Source organism: Pimephales promelas, chromosome 3 (genome assembly GCF_988280905.1).
Source record: "Pimephales promelas chromosome 3, fPimPro1.hap1.1, whole genome shotgun sequence".
NCBI lineage: Eukaryota > Metazoa > Chordata > Actinopteri > Cypriniformes > Leuciscidae > Pimephales > Pimephales promelas.
In genome coordinates this window covers 49,790,443-49,810,012 of record NC_142771.1, presented here as the reverse complement: position 1 = coordinate 49,810,012, position 19,570 = coordinate 49,790,443, and the positions used below count along the sequence as shown (strand labels likewise).

The 19,570-nt window shown below is 44.4% G+C and overlaps 1 protein-coding gene across 2 annotated transcripts in view; it reads left to right on the top strand.

Annotated features, from left to right (window-relative positions):
- The first annotated feature begins 1,507 nt into the window (after positions 1-1,507).
- LOC120477437 (uncharacterized) overlaps positions 1,508-19,570 on the top strand; it is a 48,721-nt gene continuing 30,658 nt past the window's right edge. The window contains exon 1 of one of the 2 annotated variants that reach the window (XM_089128983.1): positions 1,508-1,559. Coding sequence is in view for 1 of the 2 variants with exons in the window: in XM_089128984.1 (XP_088985110.1) it covers positions 1,548-1,559 (12 nt within the window). In the remaining variant the exon portion in view is untranslated. The remainder of the gene's footprint in view (positions 1,560-19,570) is intronic. The other variant, XM_089128984.1, reaches the window with a different exon arrangement.

The following is a 19,570-nucleotide window of genomic DNA, read 5'->3' as shown; positions in this document are numbered from 1 at the left end:
TAAATGAAATGTAAATGGGTATTTTTTACTTAATTTCTTCATGAGTTTTGTTCAATACTAAGTAGATTTTACTTGATAATGGCACGCGAGTTGTACTTAATATTATAGCAGTGAAATTTACTTAAAATTTACTTGTGCAAATTGTTACGAGGATTTTATTAAGTAAATCTTACAAGTAGTTTTTTTCAGTGTACCATACCAGATGGGCGCAGTATACCTCCAGAAATACCTCCGCGGCCGCGCGCTCTCTCATGTCTTCAAACAACACGGGCGAGCGGGTCTCCCACACGCATATTAGTCAGTAAAACTAATAGTAAAAGGTTAGAAGACCGCAGTTTCACGTGGATCATTTGGAGATTTTCAGAGATTAGAGACTAAATGAACAACATCTCAATACTAAATTATAAAGGCCGTGTCATGGACAAGCCGGTGCATTTCGACGATATGGGAAAATTAAAGCCCAGGCATTTTTAGTTTATGGTATTCGTTTTGCTCATGTTACATTTTTATCATTAGTTTGAATTAATTTGACAGACGGCATTCCCTGATGTGGACCAAGCTAGCGTCTTTCAGAGCTGCCAACTCTCACAAATTCACCGTGAGACACACAACTTTTCACACACTCTCACGCCACACATCAGTTTTGTCATGCACAGAAAAGGACACAGAGACCGATCTCAGCTCTCAGATTCTGTTCATTTTATTACGCAATTCAAACAATAAATACAGTATTGGCGCTTTACACGACAGATCCCTAGCGCACGTTAACCGATCATCTCTACTAGCTAATGGTAAAAGAACACAAACTCTGTTGAAAGATACAGTATGCTACAACTTACCAAAATGTATTCCTCATGCATAATATCGACCAATCATTTATTTAACTCATCCCTGAACTGAAATGTAGTAGCGGGCTGTATTTCCACACGACTGACATCAGGTTCAAGTACACACAAGCCGGCGCGACTTACTCGTGGTTACTGCAGTTTGGCTGGTGGTAACGTTCCCATGGCCGAAACTGGTATTACGACACCTGCCGGGCCGGGGCTAGTAATTTAGCATGCTAATTTAGGTTATATCTCGACAGCACTATAACTTGTCAGTTTTTTAATGACATCATTGCACTTATTTCTTCTTATTCTTTTGATGTGTGTAGCTCATTTTTTTGGATATTTTTACCTCAATTATTCCATATGGCACCTTTAAAATCAACTTTACTGAATAAGACAAGATTGAACAAAGCAAAAACATAAGGTGGTGTGGAATTCAGAACTCAAAACAAGAACCTGGAACAAACATTCAACACTACACAGACTAATTTCAAGACAAGGAACACCTTTGACAAATTTAACTAATAAATGACAAGACGCATGACAGAATCACATGACGAACAAGAACAAGGAACAAGGAACAAGACACAAAACCCACACATTGACACTTGTCAATCATTATCTAATTCTTATGTGTACGCCTCCTTTAAATAGCTAATTAAATGTCGGTCAGACTCATTTAAACCATTTAACATTTTCAACAAGACAAAACTCTACATGAGTATCCAGGTAAGAATATTTCACCTGCTTTTTTATTTTCACACTGTAAAAGATGATGATTTTCTTCCTCAGTATTTTTGTATTGTTCTCCAGTACAAATATTTTTTTTTAAAAAAATCTTACATTAATGAGAAGCAAAATTACTTAAGAAGTCATGTTTTCTGAAAAATATACTTATAAAGTATACTTATATTTCCCCTATAAAAATGAAGGGAGGAGGAAAAATTAAATGAAGAATGTCAGCACATTGCAATGTTAGGGAACTCGCAGTGTGTGTAGACAGAAATGGCTCATTCTTAGGAAATGAAAACATAATATTCATTATGTAAGGTCTTTATACATCACTGAAAACTTAGTTATGTAAATAATATGGTATTTCTGTCAACAGGTCCTCCTAAATATGCAATGCACCTTTAAGGCTACGTTCACATTGTCAGTCTAAATCAGTTTATTTGTGTATCCGACTAGAATCTGATCTAAAATTATTGATGTCCACACCGTTCAGATCCGATTTGTGCGTGTCGTGAGAGTCACATAAAACACACAAAATCTGAGCGCAGCAGTCAGACTGAAATTGATTTCCAGAAATCGTTTTAAAGGATTTAAAGATGTTTAGATTTTTGCTCTGGAAAACAAGACCACAATACTGAAGAATAATATTTTTTGTAGCAGTCCACACATTATTTTTTCTCCTTTAATATTGACACAGAGTTACGGGTCTCCAGCTCTTCCTGCTACTGAGACTCATCGAGAGAACTGTGTCCACCTCTTCTTTCTTCTAAAAAACATTGCTTTGTTAGTGTATAAGGAGAGAGAACTAGATAGGTTATTTGTTTGAGATTCGATTTATATTGTTTAGATTATACTGTTTTCTATGCTTTAAACACAATCACTCATGCCTCTTACCCAGATAAGCTTTGTTTTGTTTTGTTTTTTGTTTTACAGATTTTTTTTATGTTAATCAATACATATTTTTAATTAATGCAACCACACTGACTTCACTATGCACTCTATTTGTCATGGCTTTGAGCCAGTCAAAACAAAATTCAATGTGTACAAACATTGTAAAATGTAAATACGACAACATCTCTATTGCAAAGCAGCTTAACAGAGATAACAGGAAAATAATGTTGTATTAGTATTGTTAAATTCAAAATTAAATTTTAAATGTCCCAAACTAAGCAAGACAAAAGCCAATGGCGACAAAGGCGAAGGAAGGTGAAAAAGGCGACAGTGGCAAGGAACCAAAACTCCATCAGGGACAGAATGGAGAAAAAAAAAGCCTTGGGAGAAACCAGACTCAGTCTCAGTCCTCCTTTGGCCAACAAACTAACAATGTATGGTTTTGATTTAGGCAACATTTTAGGTCAGAAGTCAGATGAGATCAGGACTTTTACAGTATTTATACAGTTCATCTGGTTAAGGTCGGAGTCATCCACATGCCGGTGTGGAGATGAGTTTGTTGAGGTGTCCATGAGACCTTCACAGTGTTTATGAGGCTGGCACTGCAGGGATGTGTTGTCGTCGTGTTCATGTGATGGTCCTTCATCAGACCTGGATACGACCTGGATCTGGCAGACTGCAGTAAACCTCAGAATAAACAGAGAGACTAATATTAGCGTAGATGCTATTCTTCTTATGACGTAACGAGTACATCAGTATTTATGGGAAGTGTTCCCGGTTCCAGCTGACCTAATCTATGCTAGATTAGGTCTAGATTAATCTAATCATAATCTAATCAATTAGATTAATCTAATCATACTTCCTGGTTCTGGTAAGAACTCAAGCTGCTGGGTTTTGGACTAGCTGAAGTCTGTTTATTAAGCGTGTAGGACAACCTCCCAGTAGAGCATTACAATAATCTAGCCTTGATGTCATGAACGCATGAACTACTGTTCCGCATTTGTCAATGAGAGCATATGACGGAATTTAGATTAGAGCCAGACCGATATATCGGCCGGCCGATATTAGGCATTTTCCAAAATATCGGTATTGGCAGTTATAATAAATTAATATTTAAAAAATAAAATAAAAACGGATGAAACACACTTCAATCATCTCTCCTTGGCCTGTTATATTGAAAATGTATGTTTTACAATTTGCAGTATGATGTTATCTATTGCTAAATTATGCCTCATCATAGACTAGCTAACCACAAAGTTAGCTAATGCCACTATCATCAGTGGAAGACCGCTAACGTTAACATTAATGAGCTTGGAAACCACAATGAACTCTTTCCGCCTAAATAAAGTAATGATTACTGTATTTATAACTCGCATATCTCTAGTTACAGTCCCTGCATTGTAAAATGTAAGTTATACTTGCGAGGAGTGAACATTTAGACATAGAGAAAAAGTATCAAATGTATCTTGTGCAGAAAAGTTAGCTTTTCTTTTACCCGTGTGTGAAATCCAACAATATTTAATAAAAAAAAAAAAATATCGGCCGATATATCGGAATATCGGATTTTAAAACCCCCAAAAATGTTTGTATCGGTCGGGCTCAAATGTAGATACATTTTTAATAGGGGTGTAAGAAAAAATCGATACACTTGAGTATCAGGATATTTTATTTTGCAATACTGTATCGATTTTTAGAAACGCAATATCAATTTTTCATTATTATTTTTTGGCTATGCATAGACGCACCGCTAGCCTAACGTTTTGCTAGAAACAACATAGCTATGGCTGAACCCCGTGTCAAGACCGGCTCCTGCTCTATGCCTTTCGGCATGTTAATCAATGAGTGCGTTCATTCACACCGCAAGCAGTAGCCGCGCGTAGCGTCGAGCAGGACCGTCACGTGAGCAACTGTTACGAAGCTGGAGACGAGATGAGATCCATGTGCAGCTTTATTTAGAATCATCAAACAGGCAGGGGTCAGGAAACAGCAAAACAGGGATATCAGAGAATGAGCGCAGAGAGTCGTCAGGTAACAGGCAGAAGATCAGGGCAGGCAGCAAACAGGCAGAAGTCAGATGAGATCAGGACTTTTACAGTATTTATACAGTTCATCTGGTTAAGGTCGGAGTCATCCACATGCCGGTGTGGAGATGAGTTTGTTGAGGTGTCCATGAGACCTTCACAGTGTTTATGAGGCTGGCACTGCAGGGATGTGTTGTCGTCGTGTTCATGTGATGGTCCTTCATCAGACCTGGATACGACCTGGATCTGGCAGACTGCAGTAAACCTCAGAATAAACAGAGAGACTAATATTAGCGTAGATGCTATTCTTCTTATGACGTAACGAGTACATCAGTATTTATGGGAAGTGTTCCCGGTTCCAGCTGACCTAATCTATGCTAGATTAGGTCTAGATTAATCTAATCATAATCTAATCAATTAGATTAATCTAATCATACTTCCTGGTTCTGGTAAGAACTCAAGCTGCTGGGTTTTGGACTAGCTGAAGTCTGTTTATTAAGCGTGTAGGACAACCTCCCAGTAGAGCATTACAATAATCTAGCCTTGATGTCATGAACGCATGAACTACTGTTCCGCATTTGTCAATGAGAGCATATGACGGAATTTAGATTAGAGCCAGACCGATATATCGGCCGGCCGATATTAGGCATTTTCCAAAATATCGGTATTGGCAGTTATAATAAATTAATATTTAAAAAATAAAATAAAAACGGATGAAACACACTTCAATCATCTCTCCTTAGCCTGTTATATTGAAAATGTATGTTTTACAATTTGCAGTATGATGTTATCTATTGCTAAATTATGCCTCATCATAGACTAGCTAACCACAAAGTTAGCTAATGCCACTATCATCAGTGGAAGACCGCTAACGTTAACATTAATGAGCTTGGAAACCACAATGAACTCTTTCCGCCTAAATAAAGTAATGATTACTGTATTTATAACTCGCATATCTCTAGTTACAGTCCCTGCATTGTAAAATGTAAGTTATACTTGCGAGGAGTGAACATTTAGACATAGAGAAAAAGTATCAAATGTATCTTGTGCAGAAAAGTTAGCTTTTCTTTTACCCGTGTGTGAAATCCAACAATATTTAAAAAAAAAAAAAAATATCGGCCGATATATCGGAATATCGGATTTTAAAACCCCCAAAAATGTTTGTATCGGTCGGGCTCAAATGTAGATACATTTTTAATAGGGGTGTAAGAAAAAATCGATACACTTGAGTATCAGGATATTTTATTTTGCAATACTGTATCGATTTTTAGAAACGCAATATCAATTTTTCATTATTATTTTTTGGCTATGCATAGACGCACCGCTAGCCTAACGTTTTGCTAGAAACAACATAGCTATGGCTGAACCCCGTGTCAAGACCGGCTCCTGCTCTATGCCTTTCGGCATGTTAATCAATGAGTGCGTTCATTCACACCGCAAGCAGTAGCCGCGCGTAGCGTCGAGCAGGACCGTCACGTGAGCAACTGTTACGAAGCTGGAGACGAGATGAGATCCATGTGCAGCTTTATTTAGAATCATCAAACAGGCAGGGGTCAGGAAACAGCAAAACAGGGATATCAGAGAATGAGCGCAGAGAGTCGTCAGGTAACAGGCAGAAGATCAGGGCAGGCAGCAAACAGGCAGAAGTCAGGAAACAAACCAGGATCAAAACCAGAGAAACCAGAAACAGGATAACACGCTCAGAAATTACAAGCCGTGGCAATGCAATACTTCGCAAAGAGTCCTTGTATGAGTGTAGCTTATATAGGCAGTCTGAAATGAGGTGCAGGTGTGTGTGTAATCAGTCACAGGGAAGAGGCATTATGGGAAACGGAGTTCTGGTGGGAGTGATCAGTTCAGATGTGGAGTGCCCTCTGGTGATTCTCTGGGGCACTCCAACTGGTGATCGTCACATAGCCCCACCCCAAAGAGCGGCTTCCAGACGCTCAAAACAAACAAACAAACAAAACTGTCCAGGTGGGTGGTGGAGCGGAGGCGGGATGGAGGACCAGGTCCGTGGAGCAGAAGAGGAGCAGGCGACCAGGGCGGAGCAGGCTGTGCAGGCGGCCAGGGCAGAGCAGGCTCCTCGGGCGGCCACGGCGGTGAAGACCCCTCGGGTGGCCACGGCTGTGAAGACCCCTCGGGCGGCCACGGCGGTGAAGACCCCTTGGGCGGCCTGGGCGGTGATGCCCTCTCAGGACCAGACACCGGCTCGGGACCAGACACCAGCTCAGGAACAGACACCGGCTCAGGAACAGACACTAGAACAGAAATGGTCATAAACACAGAAACAAACTCAGGAACAGACACTGGGTCGGCCATCTTGTCCGGAGACACTGGGTCGGCCATCTTGTCCGGAGACACTGGGACGGCCATCTTGTCCGGAGACACTGGCTTGGAGGCGGCCATCTTGTCCGTAGACACTGGCTTGGAGGCGGCCATCTTGTCCGTAGACACTGGCTTGGAGGCGGCCATCTTGTCCGTAGACACTGGCTTGGAGGCGGCCATCTTGTCCGTAGACACTGGCTTGGAGGCGGCCATCTTGTCCGTAGACACTGGCTCGAAGGTGGTGACGTGAACAGAATCTGGATCAGCAGAAGTGATTTCAACAGTCTCTGAATCGGCCATCTTGTCTTTAGACACTGGCTTGGAGGCGGCCATCTTGTCTTTAGACACTGGCTTGGAGGCGGCCATCTTGTCTTTAGACACTGGCTTGGAGGCGGCCATCTTGTCTTTAGACACTGGCTCGGCAGAAGTGACGTGAAGCGTCTCTGGCTCGGCAGAAGTGACATGAAGCGTCTCTGGCTCGGCAGAAGTGACGTGAAGCGTCTCTGGCTCGGCAGAAGTGACGTGAAGCGTCTCTGGCTCGGCAGAAGTGACGTGAAGCGTCTCTGGCTCGGCAGAAGTGACGTGAAGCTTCTCTGGCTCGGCAGAAGTGACGTGAAGCGTCTCTGGCTCGGCAGAAGTGACGTGAAGCTTCTCTGGCTCGGCAGAAGTGACGTGAAGTGTCTCTGGCTCGGCAGAAGTGACGTGAAGCGTCTCTGGCTCGGCAGAAGTGACGTGAAGTGTCTCTGGCTCGGCAGAAGTGACGTGAAGCGTCTCTGGCTCGGCAGAAGTGACGTGAAGCGTCTCTGGCTCGCCAGAAGTGACGTGAAGTGTCTCTGGCTCGGCAGAAGTGACGTGAAGCGTCTCTGGCTCGGCAGAAGTGAAGTGAAGCGTCTCTGGCTCGGCAGAAGTGACATGAAGCGTCTCTGGCTCGCCAGAAGTGACATGAAGTGTCTCTGGCTCGGCAGAAGTGACATGAAGCGTCTCTGGCTCGCCAGAAGTGACATGAAGCGTCTCTGGCTCGGCAGAAGTGACGTGAAGCGTCTCTGGCTCGGCAGAAGTGACGTGAAGCGTCTCTGGCTCGCCAGAAGTGACGTGAAGTGTCTCTGGCTCGGCAGAAGTGACGTGAAGCGTCTCTGGCTCGGCAGAAGTGAAGTGACGCGTCTCTGGCTCGGCAGAAGTGACATGAAGCGTCTCTGGCTCGCCAGAAGTGACATGAAGTGTCTCTGGCTCGGCAGAAGTGACATGAAGCGTCTCTGGCTCGGCAGAAGTAAAATGAAGCGTCTCTGGCTCGCCAGAAGTGACATGAAGTGTCTCTGGCTCGGCAGAAGTGACATGAAGCGTCTCTGGCTCGGCAGAAGTGAAGTGAAGCGTCTCTGGCTCGCCAGAAGTGACGTGAAGCGTCTCTGGCTCGGCAGAAGTGAAGTGAAGCGTCTCTGGCTCGGCAGAAGTGACATGAAGCGTCTCTGGCTCGGCAGAAGTGAAGTGAAGCGTCTCTGGCTCGGCAGAAGTGAAGTGAAGCGTCTCTGGCTCGCCAGAAGTGACGTGAAGCGTCTCTGGCTCGGCAGAAGTGACATGAAGCGTCTCTGGCTCGGCAGAAGTGAAGTGACGTGTCTCTGGCTCGGCAGAAGTGACGTGAAGCGTCTCTGGCTCGGCAGAAGTGACATGAAGCGTCTCTGGCTCGGCAGAAGTGAAGTGACGCGTCTCTGGCTCGGCAGAAGTGACATGAAGCTTCTCTGGCTCGGCAGAAGTGACGTGAAGTGTCTCTGGCTCGGCAGAAGTGACGTGAAGCGTCTCTGGCTCGGCAGAAGTGACATGAAGTGTCTCTGGCTCGGCAGAAGTGACATGAAGCGTCTCTGGCTCGCCAGAAGTGACGTGAAGCGTCTCTGGCTCGGCAGAAGTGACGTGAAGTGTCTCTGGCTCGGCAGAAGTGACATGAAGCGTCTCTGGCTCGCCAGAAGTGACGTGAAGTGTCTCTGGCTCGGCAGAAGTGACGTGAAGCGTCTCTGGCTCGGCAGAAGTGACATGAAGCGTCTCTGGCTCGCCAGAAGTGACATGAAGTGTCTCTGGCTCGGCAGAAGTGACGTGAAGCGTCTCTGGCTCGGCAGAAGTGACATGAAGCGTCTCTGGCTCGGCAGAAGTGAAGTGACGTGTCTCTGGCTCGGCAGAAGTGACGTGAAGCGTCTCTGGCTCGGCAGAAGTGAAGTGACGCGTCTCTGGCTCGGCAGAAGTGACATGAAGCGTCTCTGGCTCGCCAGAAGTGACATGAAGTGTCTCTGGCTCGGCAGAAGTGACGTGAAGCGTCTCTGGCTCGGCAGAAGTGAAGTGACGCGTCTCTGGCTCGCCAGAAGTGACATGAAGTGTCTCTGGCTCGGCAGAAGTGACATGAAGCGTCTCTGGCTCGCCAGAAGTGACATGAAGCGTCTCTGGCTCGGCAGAAGTGACATGAAGCGTCTCTGGCTCGGCAGAAGTGACATGAAGCGTCTCTGGCTCGCCAGAAGTGACATGAAGCGTCTCTGGCTCGCCAGAAGTGACATGAAGCGTCTCTGGCTCGGCAGAAGTGACGTGAAGCGTCTCTGGCTCGGCAGAAGTGACGTGAAGCGTCTCTGGCTCGGCAGAAGTGACATGAAGCGTCTCTGGCTCGGCAGAAGTGAAGTGAAGCGTCTCTGGCTCGCCAGAAGTGACGTGAAGCGTCTCTGGCTCGGCAGAAGTGACATGAAGCGTCTCTGGCTCGGCAGAAGTGAAGTGACGTGTCTCTGGCTCGGCAGAAGTGACATGAAGCTTCTCTGGCTCGGCAGAAGTGACGTGAAGCGTCTCTGGCTCGGCAGAAGTGAAGTGACGCGTCTCTGGCTCGGCAGAAGTGACATGAAGCGTCTCTGGCTCGCCAGAAGTGACGTGAAGTGTCTCTGGCTCGGCAGAAGTGACGTGAAGCGTCTCTGGCTCGGCAGAAGTGACATGAAGCGTCTCTGGCTCGCCAGAAGTGACATGAAGTGTCTCTGGCTCGGCAGAAGTGACGTGAAGCGTCTCTGGCTCGGCAGAAGTGACGTGAAGCGTCTCTGGCTCGGCAGAAGTGACGTGAAGCGTCTCTGGCTCGGCAGAAGTGAAGTGACGCGTCTCTGGCTCGGCAGAAGTGACATGAAGCGTCTCTGGCTCGCCAGAAGTGACATGAAGTGTCTCTGGCTCGGCAGAAGTGACGTGAAGCGTCTCTGGCTCGGCAGAAGTGACATGAAGCGTCTCTGGCTCGGCAGAAGTGAAGTGACGTGTCTCTGGCTCGGCAGAAGTGACGTGAAGCGTCTCTGGCTCGCCAGAAGTGACGTGAAGCGTCTCTGGCTCGGCAGAAGTGACGTGAAGCGTCTCTGGCTCGGCAGAAGTGACATGAAGCGTCTCTGGCTCGGCAGAAGTGAAGTGACGTGTCTCTGGCTCGGCAGAAGTGACATGAAGCGTCTCTGGCTCGGCAGAAGTGACATGAAGCGTCTCTGGCTCGGCAGAAGTGAAGTGAAGCGTCTCTGGCTCGCCAGAAGTGACGTGAAGCGTCTCTGGCTCGGCAGAAGTGACATGAAGCATCTCTGGCTCGGCAGAAGTGAAGTGACGTGTCTCTGGCTCGGCAGAAGTGACATGAAGCGTCTCTGGCTCGCCAGAAGTGACGTGAAGTGTCTCTGGCTCGGCAGAAGTGACGTGAAGCGTCTCTGGCTCGGCAGAAGTGACATGAAGCGTCTCTGGCTCGCCAGAAGTGACATGAAGTGTCTCTGGCTCGGCAGAAGTGACGTGAAGCGTCTCTGGCTCGGCAGAAGTGACATGAAGCGTCTCTGGCTCGGCAGAAGTGAAGTGACGTGTCTCTGGCTCGGCAGAAGTGACATGAAGCTTCTCTGGCTCGGCAGAAGTGACGTGAAGCGTCTCTGGCTCGGCAGAAGTGAAGTGACGCGTCTCTGGCTCGGCAGAAGTGACATGAAGCGTCTCTGGCTCGCCAGAAGTGACGTGAAGTGTCTCTGGCTCGGCAGAAGTGACGTGAAGCGTCTCTGGCTCGGCAGAAGTGACATGAAGCGTCTCTGGCTCGCCAGAAGTGACATGAAGTGTCTCTGGCTCGGCAGAAGTGACGTGAAGCGTCTCTGGCTCGGCAGAAGTGACGTGAAGCGTCTCTGGCTCGGCAGAAGTGACATGAAGCGTCTCTGGCTCGCCAGAAGTGACATGAAGTGTCTCTGGCTCGGCAGAAGTGACGTGAAGCGTCTCTGGCTCGGCAGAAGTGACATGAAGCGTCTCTGGCTCGGCAGAAGTGAAGTGACGTGTCTCTGGCTCGGCAGAAGTGACGTGAAGCGTCTCTGGCTCGCCAGAAGTGACGTGAAGCGTCTCTGGCTCGGCAGAAGTGACGTGAAGCGTCTCTGGCTCGGCAGAAGTGACATGAAGCGTCTCTGGCTCGGCAGAAGTGAAGTGACGTGTCTCTGGCTCGGCAGAAGTGACATGAAGCGTCTCTGGCTCGGCAGAAGTGACATGAAGCGTCTCTGGCTCGGCAGAAGTGAAGTGAAGCGTCTCTGGCTCGCCAGAAGTGACGTGAAGCGTCTCTGGCTCGGCAGAAGTGACATGAAGCATCTCTGGCTCGGCAGAAGTGAAGTGACGTGTCTCTGGCTCGGCAGAAGTGACATGAAGCGTCTCTGGCTCGCCAGAAGTGACGTGAAGTGTCTCTGGCTCGGCAGAAGTGACGTGAAGCGTCTCTGGCTCGGCAGAAGTGACGTGAAGCGTCTCTGGCTCGGCAGAAGTGACGTGAAGCGTCTCTGGCTCGCCAGAAGTGACATGAAGTGTCTCTGGCTCGGCAGAAGTGACGTGAAGCGTCTCTGGCTCGGCAGAAGTGACGTGAAGCGTCTCTGGCTCGGCAGGGCTGGCGGTGAGCGCAGGCTCGGCAGGGCTGGCGTGACGAGGCCCTGGAAGCTCTGCTGAGACGTGACAAGGCTGAACAGGCTCTGGCTGGCGGGACCCGGGAACGACAGTCCTCTTGATCCTCCGCACTGACTTCAGCGGGGGATCTGCCACACTGGCAACCAGTCCTAGACGGCCATAGACCGATCTGGTGACAGGCCTAATGGTTGACATGGCGTGAAGATTTTCAGGCTGGGTGGGTGAGGCGTGAAGAGACTCAGAATTGGCAGACGTCAAACTCACAGAAAGAGTTGAACTGCTCAGTTGCAGAGCCAAGTCAATATACTGTTTTAGAGTCTAGCTAGGGTCATGCAATGGCATAAGGAAGCTTAGCGGCTCAGATAATCCTCCACGAAAAAATATCATTAAGCAAACCTCGTCCATGCAAGTCAGATGAGCAAGGTCCAAAAAGTCCATCACACGCATAATTTGGGCTGCTGGATTCATTTTGGTAACACTGCTGGATCTTGGTGCGGCGAAGTATTCTGTTACGAAGCTGGAGACGAGATGAGATCCATGTGCAGCTTTATTTAGAATCATCAAACAGGCAGGGGTCAGGAAACAGCAAAACAGGGATATCAGAGAGTGAGCGCAGAGAGTCGTCAGGTAACAGGCAGAAGATCAGGGCAGGCAGCAAACAGGCAGAAGTCAGGAAACAAACCAGGATCCAAACCAGAAACAGGATATACGCTCAGAAATTACAAGCCGTGGCAATGCAATACTTCGCAAAGAGTCCTTGTATGAGTGTAGCTTATATAGGCAGTCTGAAATGAGGTGCAGGTGTGTGTGTAATCAGTCACAGGGAAGAGGCATTATGGGAAACGGAGTTCTGGTGGGAGTGATCAGTTCAGATGTGGAGTGCCCTCTGGTGATTCTCTGGGGCACTCCAACTGGTGATCGTCACAGCAACAGTGAAACGGGGGTTTCGGCTAAGAGTCTATAAGGGAGTCGCACACCAGACGAGAAGCTCAGCGCCACATCTTTAAAATTCGAACACATTATTCTCTGTGTACACCGGCGGCGCCATTCGGCGTCTGTTCGCAGCGCCCAGCAGCACCTCAGGAAATCCTTCTGCGCCACAGAGCGCCATTTACATAGTTTTAGATAAAATTTTAATTACTTTTGTCTCAAATCGTTGCTAATGTATCCTGACTTCGCCCTATCCTGCAATATGCATTTAGTTTTGCATCCATTATCAGAAATCAGCTGCTTGAATGACAATTGCTGATGTTATTGGATTTTCAGCTAAGATTCTCAATTCAGCTAAGATTCTCGGATGCTCTGAGGTAAAGTTTTCAGACTAAAGACTAAACAACGATTGTATTTAATTGTACAGTACAATCATAACATAGAACAGACATTACCTTCATTTCATGTCATTAAACATAACAATATTGCTGGCCATACACTGATGAGAAAGTGCACGTCCAGTGTGGGATACCCGGAGTTGTCCTAGACGTGGCGCAGCGCTGCGCTTCTCGTCCGGTGTCCGACCCCCCAAGTCTATCAAGTTTATGACCAACTTCTAAAAACACATTTAACCAAAGTTTTTGTAATGAACCTGTGAACCACAATCCCAAAATTTTCTGAATATTAAATTGTTTACCTAAAGTAAACTTGTTTTAAGTAAACTTGCCTTTCTGCATAACTAATAAGGAATTAATGAAGAACTAATAGGTAATTCTTTATTAACACTGTTAACTACTAAGGAAGATATGTTAACTAATCAGTATGTAATATAATTTTATGATCGTGTCAAGTATCAGTTAGTTAATCAATAGCTAATGGATTCTGTCATACCTCCTGAAGAACTACTATTAAATATCTACTAATTAAGGTTCAAGAAAAATAACTATGAAGTAACTACTAATTAACAGTCATACACAGTAGTCTTGTGTAGTTTGTCATTCTTCAGCACTAATAAGAAAGATAAGTGCAGACATTTACCTATAGGCTATGATCTGCAAATAAGCAAAAACATATCATGTATATTACACCTTATTATTATACTTAGTTCTTATACATTTTAAACTTCTTTTGCACCATTCAAGTTCCGGCAATATTGCGGTCGCCACATACACGGTGCCTGGGTTCTCCCGAGGGTTTTTCTCCATTCTGTCCCTGATGGAGTTTTGGTTCCTTGCCACTGTTGCCTTTTTCACTTCTCTTCGCCTTTGTCGCAAGTAACTGTCGTGTATTTTACAAAGGTTTGGATAATTACGTTAATATATATAGGCTAATATATATATTTTTTTTTACATTAAGTTTGATTTGAGTCAGAAGTATGTGGTAATTCTTTATTAATTACTAATGGGTTCCCTGTATTGTCACTTTAGAATACTGTTCCAGCTTCTAAGTAATTCCTGAAGAACTAATTAAAAGTTATTTATTAATTATTAATAAGTTCGTTTTAGTTTCATTTTACAAGACTGTTTCAGATTATAAGTAGCCTAATTCCTAGATAATTATTTGATAATTCTTTATTAATTACTAATGGGTTCCCTATATTTTCACTTTAGAATACTGTTCCAGCTTCTAAGTAATTCCTGAAGAACTATTTGATACTTATTTATTAATTACTAATAAGTTCCCTATATTTTCAGTTTCCCTCAGTCGTTTCCTCAAATACATGAATTTACTCAGTGGCATTCTATGCTGGGGAAAACAGACACACACAGTACTGGATATAAAATAAACCAATAATCTGAGGTTAATTTTGTATGACTGTTCAGTAGTTACTTCTTTGTTATTTTTCTTGAACCTTAATTAATATATAATTAATAGTAGTTCTTCAGGAGGTATGACAGAATTCATTAGTTATTGATTAACTAACTGATACTTAACACAATCATAAAATTATATTACATACTGATTAGTTAACACATCTTCCTTAGTAGTTAACAGTAGTGAAGAAGTAGTTAATGAAGAATTACCCATTAGTTCGTCAATAATTCCTTATTAATTCTGCAGTAAGTAAGATACAGTATTCTAAAGTGTTACCAAAAAAATAATCCCAATATATCGCCTTATGGACAGTATCGGAATATATTGCAATATATTGAATCGTGACCCATGTATCATGATACGTATTGTATCGCCAGATTCTTGCCAATACACAGCCCTAATTTTTAAGATGTAAAAATGCAGTTTTACATAGTGCTGAATGATTAATTGCATTTGCGATAATATCGCAATATGATGAAACACATTTTTAAACCGCAAAAGCTGCGATTACACTCATGTGACACGCGAGAGAAAAGCAGTCTGCAGATGTAGCATCAATTTGCCACGTTTCGCATATAAGCCTGGCATACCTGGCATACAAGTTTGATTTTTGTGATATAATGTTGTAATATATATATATATATATAATTAATTAATATATAATGTATAATAATATATTCAGAGAATTTCAGAATTGAGTCTGAGCTTAGTTTTTAAACAGATGCGTGATGATGCTGCATGTGCAGAAAAAGCCGTATTCTGCCTCTCTCTCTGTCACACACACGCGCGAAACCTCTCGAACCTTACGGAAAATAATCTTTCATAAAGTTCAGAAGGTTTAAGCAAATTACAAGGACATTTGCAGGCTTTATCGCGCTGTTTGCCACTTTGCTTGATGTTACTCTTGCAGTTCGCAGTCTCGCCCGCCAGATTTTTCCTCACAAATGCTCTACTAAGGCATTATTTATGTAGTTTGGAATGTAATTTGTTTATGTATTAAAAATATGAAAATCACTAAGAAGGCTGCTTTCAACTTAAAATACTCACAGTCGCGAGCGACTCATTGGTTATTGTACTGGCATCTCAAAATGCTTTTTTGTCGCGAAATTAATGTAAACACGGCCAGTCATATCTTAAACCAACAGGACTAACCACATCTTATGTTTCAAATGGAATCTGTGCATTAGTGTGAATGCAGCTTATCATATCTAAACTGAGAAGACAAATCACTCACAGCTCTTGAATGGAAAACGTTCAGACAGCCGACTTTTAAATACTGAAAGCACTCTTTGTTTATTGCTTGTAATATGTTTTTTTCTCTCTAGCTTTTATATTTTGAAGCTATATTCGTTTATATTCAATTATATAATTTAAAATTCTTAACATGTTTTTTAAGAATTATTTTTAAAAATACGTATAAGTACACAAAAAAGTTAACTGTTATTAATAATATTAATTACGAAAAAAGTAGATCATGAGGTGCCTAAAGATTCCCATCCCTACTATACAATGATTTATTGCTTGTCTTTGTCGAATAACACAGAAGATAAAGAACTTAAAAAGTAATCGTATATTAAATCGCACTGGCTCAGAGGCAGTGACGTGAAAAGTCTCTGGATTGGCAGAAGTAATGTGAACAGTGTCTGAATCGGCCATCTTGTCCATAGACACTGGCTCGGAGGAGGCCATCTTGTCCTTAGACGCTGGCTTGGAGGTGGTGACGTGAACAGTCTCTGGATTGGCGGAAGTAACGTGAACAGTCTCTGAATCGGCCATCTTGTCCTTAGACACTGGCTCAGAGGCGGCCATCTTGTCCTCACACACTGGCTCGGAGGCGGCCATCTTGTCTGTAGACACTGACTCGGAGGCGGCCATATTGTCCTTTGACACTGGCTCGGAGGAGGCCATGTTGTCCGTAGAAACTGGCTCGGAGGCGGCCATATTGTCCTATGACACTGGCTCGGAGGCGGCCATCTTGTCCTTAGACGCTGACTTGGAGGTGGTGACGTGAAAAGTCTCTGGATTTGCAGAAGTAACGTTAACAGTCTCTAACTCTGGGCCATCTTGTCTGTAGACACTAGGTGCGTTCCATTCGACATGGTCCCTACGCAGTGTTCACTGCTCCCTACTCCCTGAACACAGTATATCAGTTGAAGTGGACTTCACTGACTTGTGAAGTGAAGTGATGTATCGATGTTCCCTTATTCCCTATGCCGTTTGCAGTGCCCTTCGAACTGAACATGTTCGTTTCCTTCGAATTGGAATCTCACTTAAGATGGCGAAATACCCTGTGAAGTCCACTTCGCAGTCCACTTACGGTCGAATGGAACGCACCTACTGGCTCGGCAGAAGCGACGTGAAGCGCCTCTGGCTCTCCAGGGCTGACGCGGAGCGCGGGCTTCAGCAGGGCTGAGAGTGAGCGCTGGCACCACACTAAGATCTGGCAGGGTGCACAGGTCCAGTTCGGCACGCAGATCCGACAGGGTGCAAAGATACTTCGACCAATCTGGCATGGCGGCAGCCATCATAGGAATTAGGATCAGCCGTGGATGTTTATTTGGACAGAGATCTCTTTCTAGTGCTGCTGGATTCATTTGGTCGGTCGTTCTGTTACGTTGAGGTAGGGATGGCTGACGCGAAGCAGACGTTCCGAAGCTTTGCGAGATCCCGAAGCACAGATGATTCGAAACACTGATCCGAAGCGTGATTCAAAACACCCACGTCACGTGACCACGGCTAAATGAAGTTTCTAAGTATTTCACCAGGTGGAGTCTGGGTGGAGTGCTCCGCCGAATCAGGGTTTGATTGATGGGTCGGTCGGGAAAGATCACACAGTATAATAGTGAAGTCAACGCATTTTCACATCGTGTGTTTTGTGAGAAGTGTTTGATTTAGCGGATTCTTGGAGATATAGTGACATTTATAGTGTGACTTGTTTAGTTATTTATTGCGTGAGGCAAATCGAACTTCTCCCTTAACTGATTAAAAGATGCAAACCCCCCATTAATATAAAGATATTTGATGGAACCCAAACCCTTCTCCCTCCAGACGTGGTAGGTTATATCAGACCATGGGGGTAGAAAGGACTGGTTGTAACAAATTGGCATATGAACAGAGGTCTCTGGCAAGGTCAAAGCTTTTCTCACCTGATTTAAAATTTTTACAGAATTTTTCAATTCTGTACAGAAAAAAATTCAGTACAGAAACCGTCTGGCCCTGCTGCCTTTCCAGTTGGAAAAGACAGTGCTGACTCCTCCAAAGTGAAGTCAGAATCCAAGTCGCCCCTAGCAACGTCGTCAAGTTTAGGAGTTTCAAAAGAGACAAAAAAATCCATTAAATCAGAATGAGTGGCAGTACTGTTAGAAGTATAAAGTTCACTGTAAAAAATCTTAAAGCGGGCAGACATAGTACATATTATTAATAGCTGCATAGATAGAATTATATGCATACAGATAGATTAATAGATACTGTAGACATAGATAGATAGCCATGATACACAATGCTACAGCTGATGCCACAGTAGAAGTAAAAAAAATAAAAAAATACGTTTTTGACCAGACCTCATGATCCCCTAACTTACTGGAAAGAGAGACCAGTAATCTTTCCTCATTTGTATATCCTTGCTAAAAATATCTTTGCATGCTGGCAACAAGTGTCCCTTGTGAGAGAATTTTTTCAAAGGTTTGAGAAATTTTCTGTAAAAAAAAAAAAGAAAAAAAAAAGAATTAGGCTGAGCTTTGACAGCAGAGAAAATAATATTTTTGAATAAAAATCTTTAAGAAAGTGAGACATTTTGGCTTGATTTATTTTATTAATATACATTTTTCATGACCAAAATAACATTATGCAATGTGAAGAGACTACAGGTTACCTAACCCTAACCATATATTAGAAAATACATTAATAAAAAACAACAGATTTTTTAATGGCTCGCAGAGATGGGGACTCGAGTTTGAGACTCGGACTCGAGTCGCACTTGAGTCACACAAACACTGACTTCAGACTTGACTTGTGACTCGACCCAAAAGACTTCAGACTTGACTTGCGACTCGACCCAAAAGACTTGTGAGCAATCTGTTTTCATGCAATTATTGCTTTCTAAATCTAAATTCATTTTAATGTATTTCTATTTTCTTTTATTGGCGCATACATTGGGGAAGCGTATGATAAGCTGCATGTCCCCCGCCCTTTACTGTGAGACAGAGCGTATTTAGGCCACGCCCACAGCGGGGGAAAACAAACCAGCCGTCTCCATTGACTTTGCATCTGTAGATTTCTCATAAATTCAACAAAAGTTTGGCATTGTAAATCATCCCGCTGCTCCGCGATCTGCACCGTCATCACAGACATCGCTAGAAAGCTCTCTCTCTCTCTCTCTCTCTCTCTCTCTCTCTCTCTCTCCAGTTCAGTGTTGTCGGATCCAAATATGGTCATTTCCTTTTAATCAGAAACCAATCGCGAAAGTAAAAGGGGGGATTTAACTCTAAATGAGCAATCTCATTGGCCTGAGGGAAATCGTTAGATCCCGTTTTGTGTTTTCTCAAAATGACTTTTCTCCCAAACTCCAAGTCTGAAATCTCCACTTCAGTAGCACCTATATACCAAACCTAATACACCAAACTGTCCAGTCTCTGATGGCTCGTTGTAAAGGTTGTTTCAGATCAACACCAACAAATAACCACTAGGTGTCGCCATGGAGGCGGGTGTCGGATTGATTCGAAGCCTCGAAACAAGCTGGCACATTTGCTTCAACTGTTTCATTGCTTCACAAAGCCTCGGTCTGCCCATCACTACGTTGAGGCAGGAGTGAAGCGGAGAGAATCCAAATGACACTTTAATTAAATAAACAAACGGGTAATCAGAGGCAAACTAACAGAACATGAACTCAGGAAACAGAACTCAAAGCAGGAGCAAGAAACCACTACACAAAACAATGACCGACAAACAAAGACTGGAGAACAGAGGTATAAATACACAAACAAACAAGCTAAACAAGATAACAAGGGGGCGTGGCTAATCAGAAACACCTGGGGAGACTAATTAACAAAACGGGGAACAGCTGACATGGAAAGACAGGGGAACACATGAAAGACAACAACAACACACGTGACAAGCAGGTTCATCCGAGAAGGGTCCAGC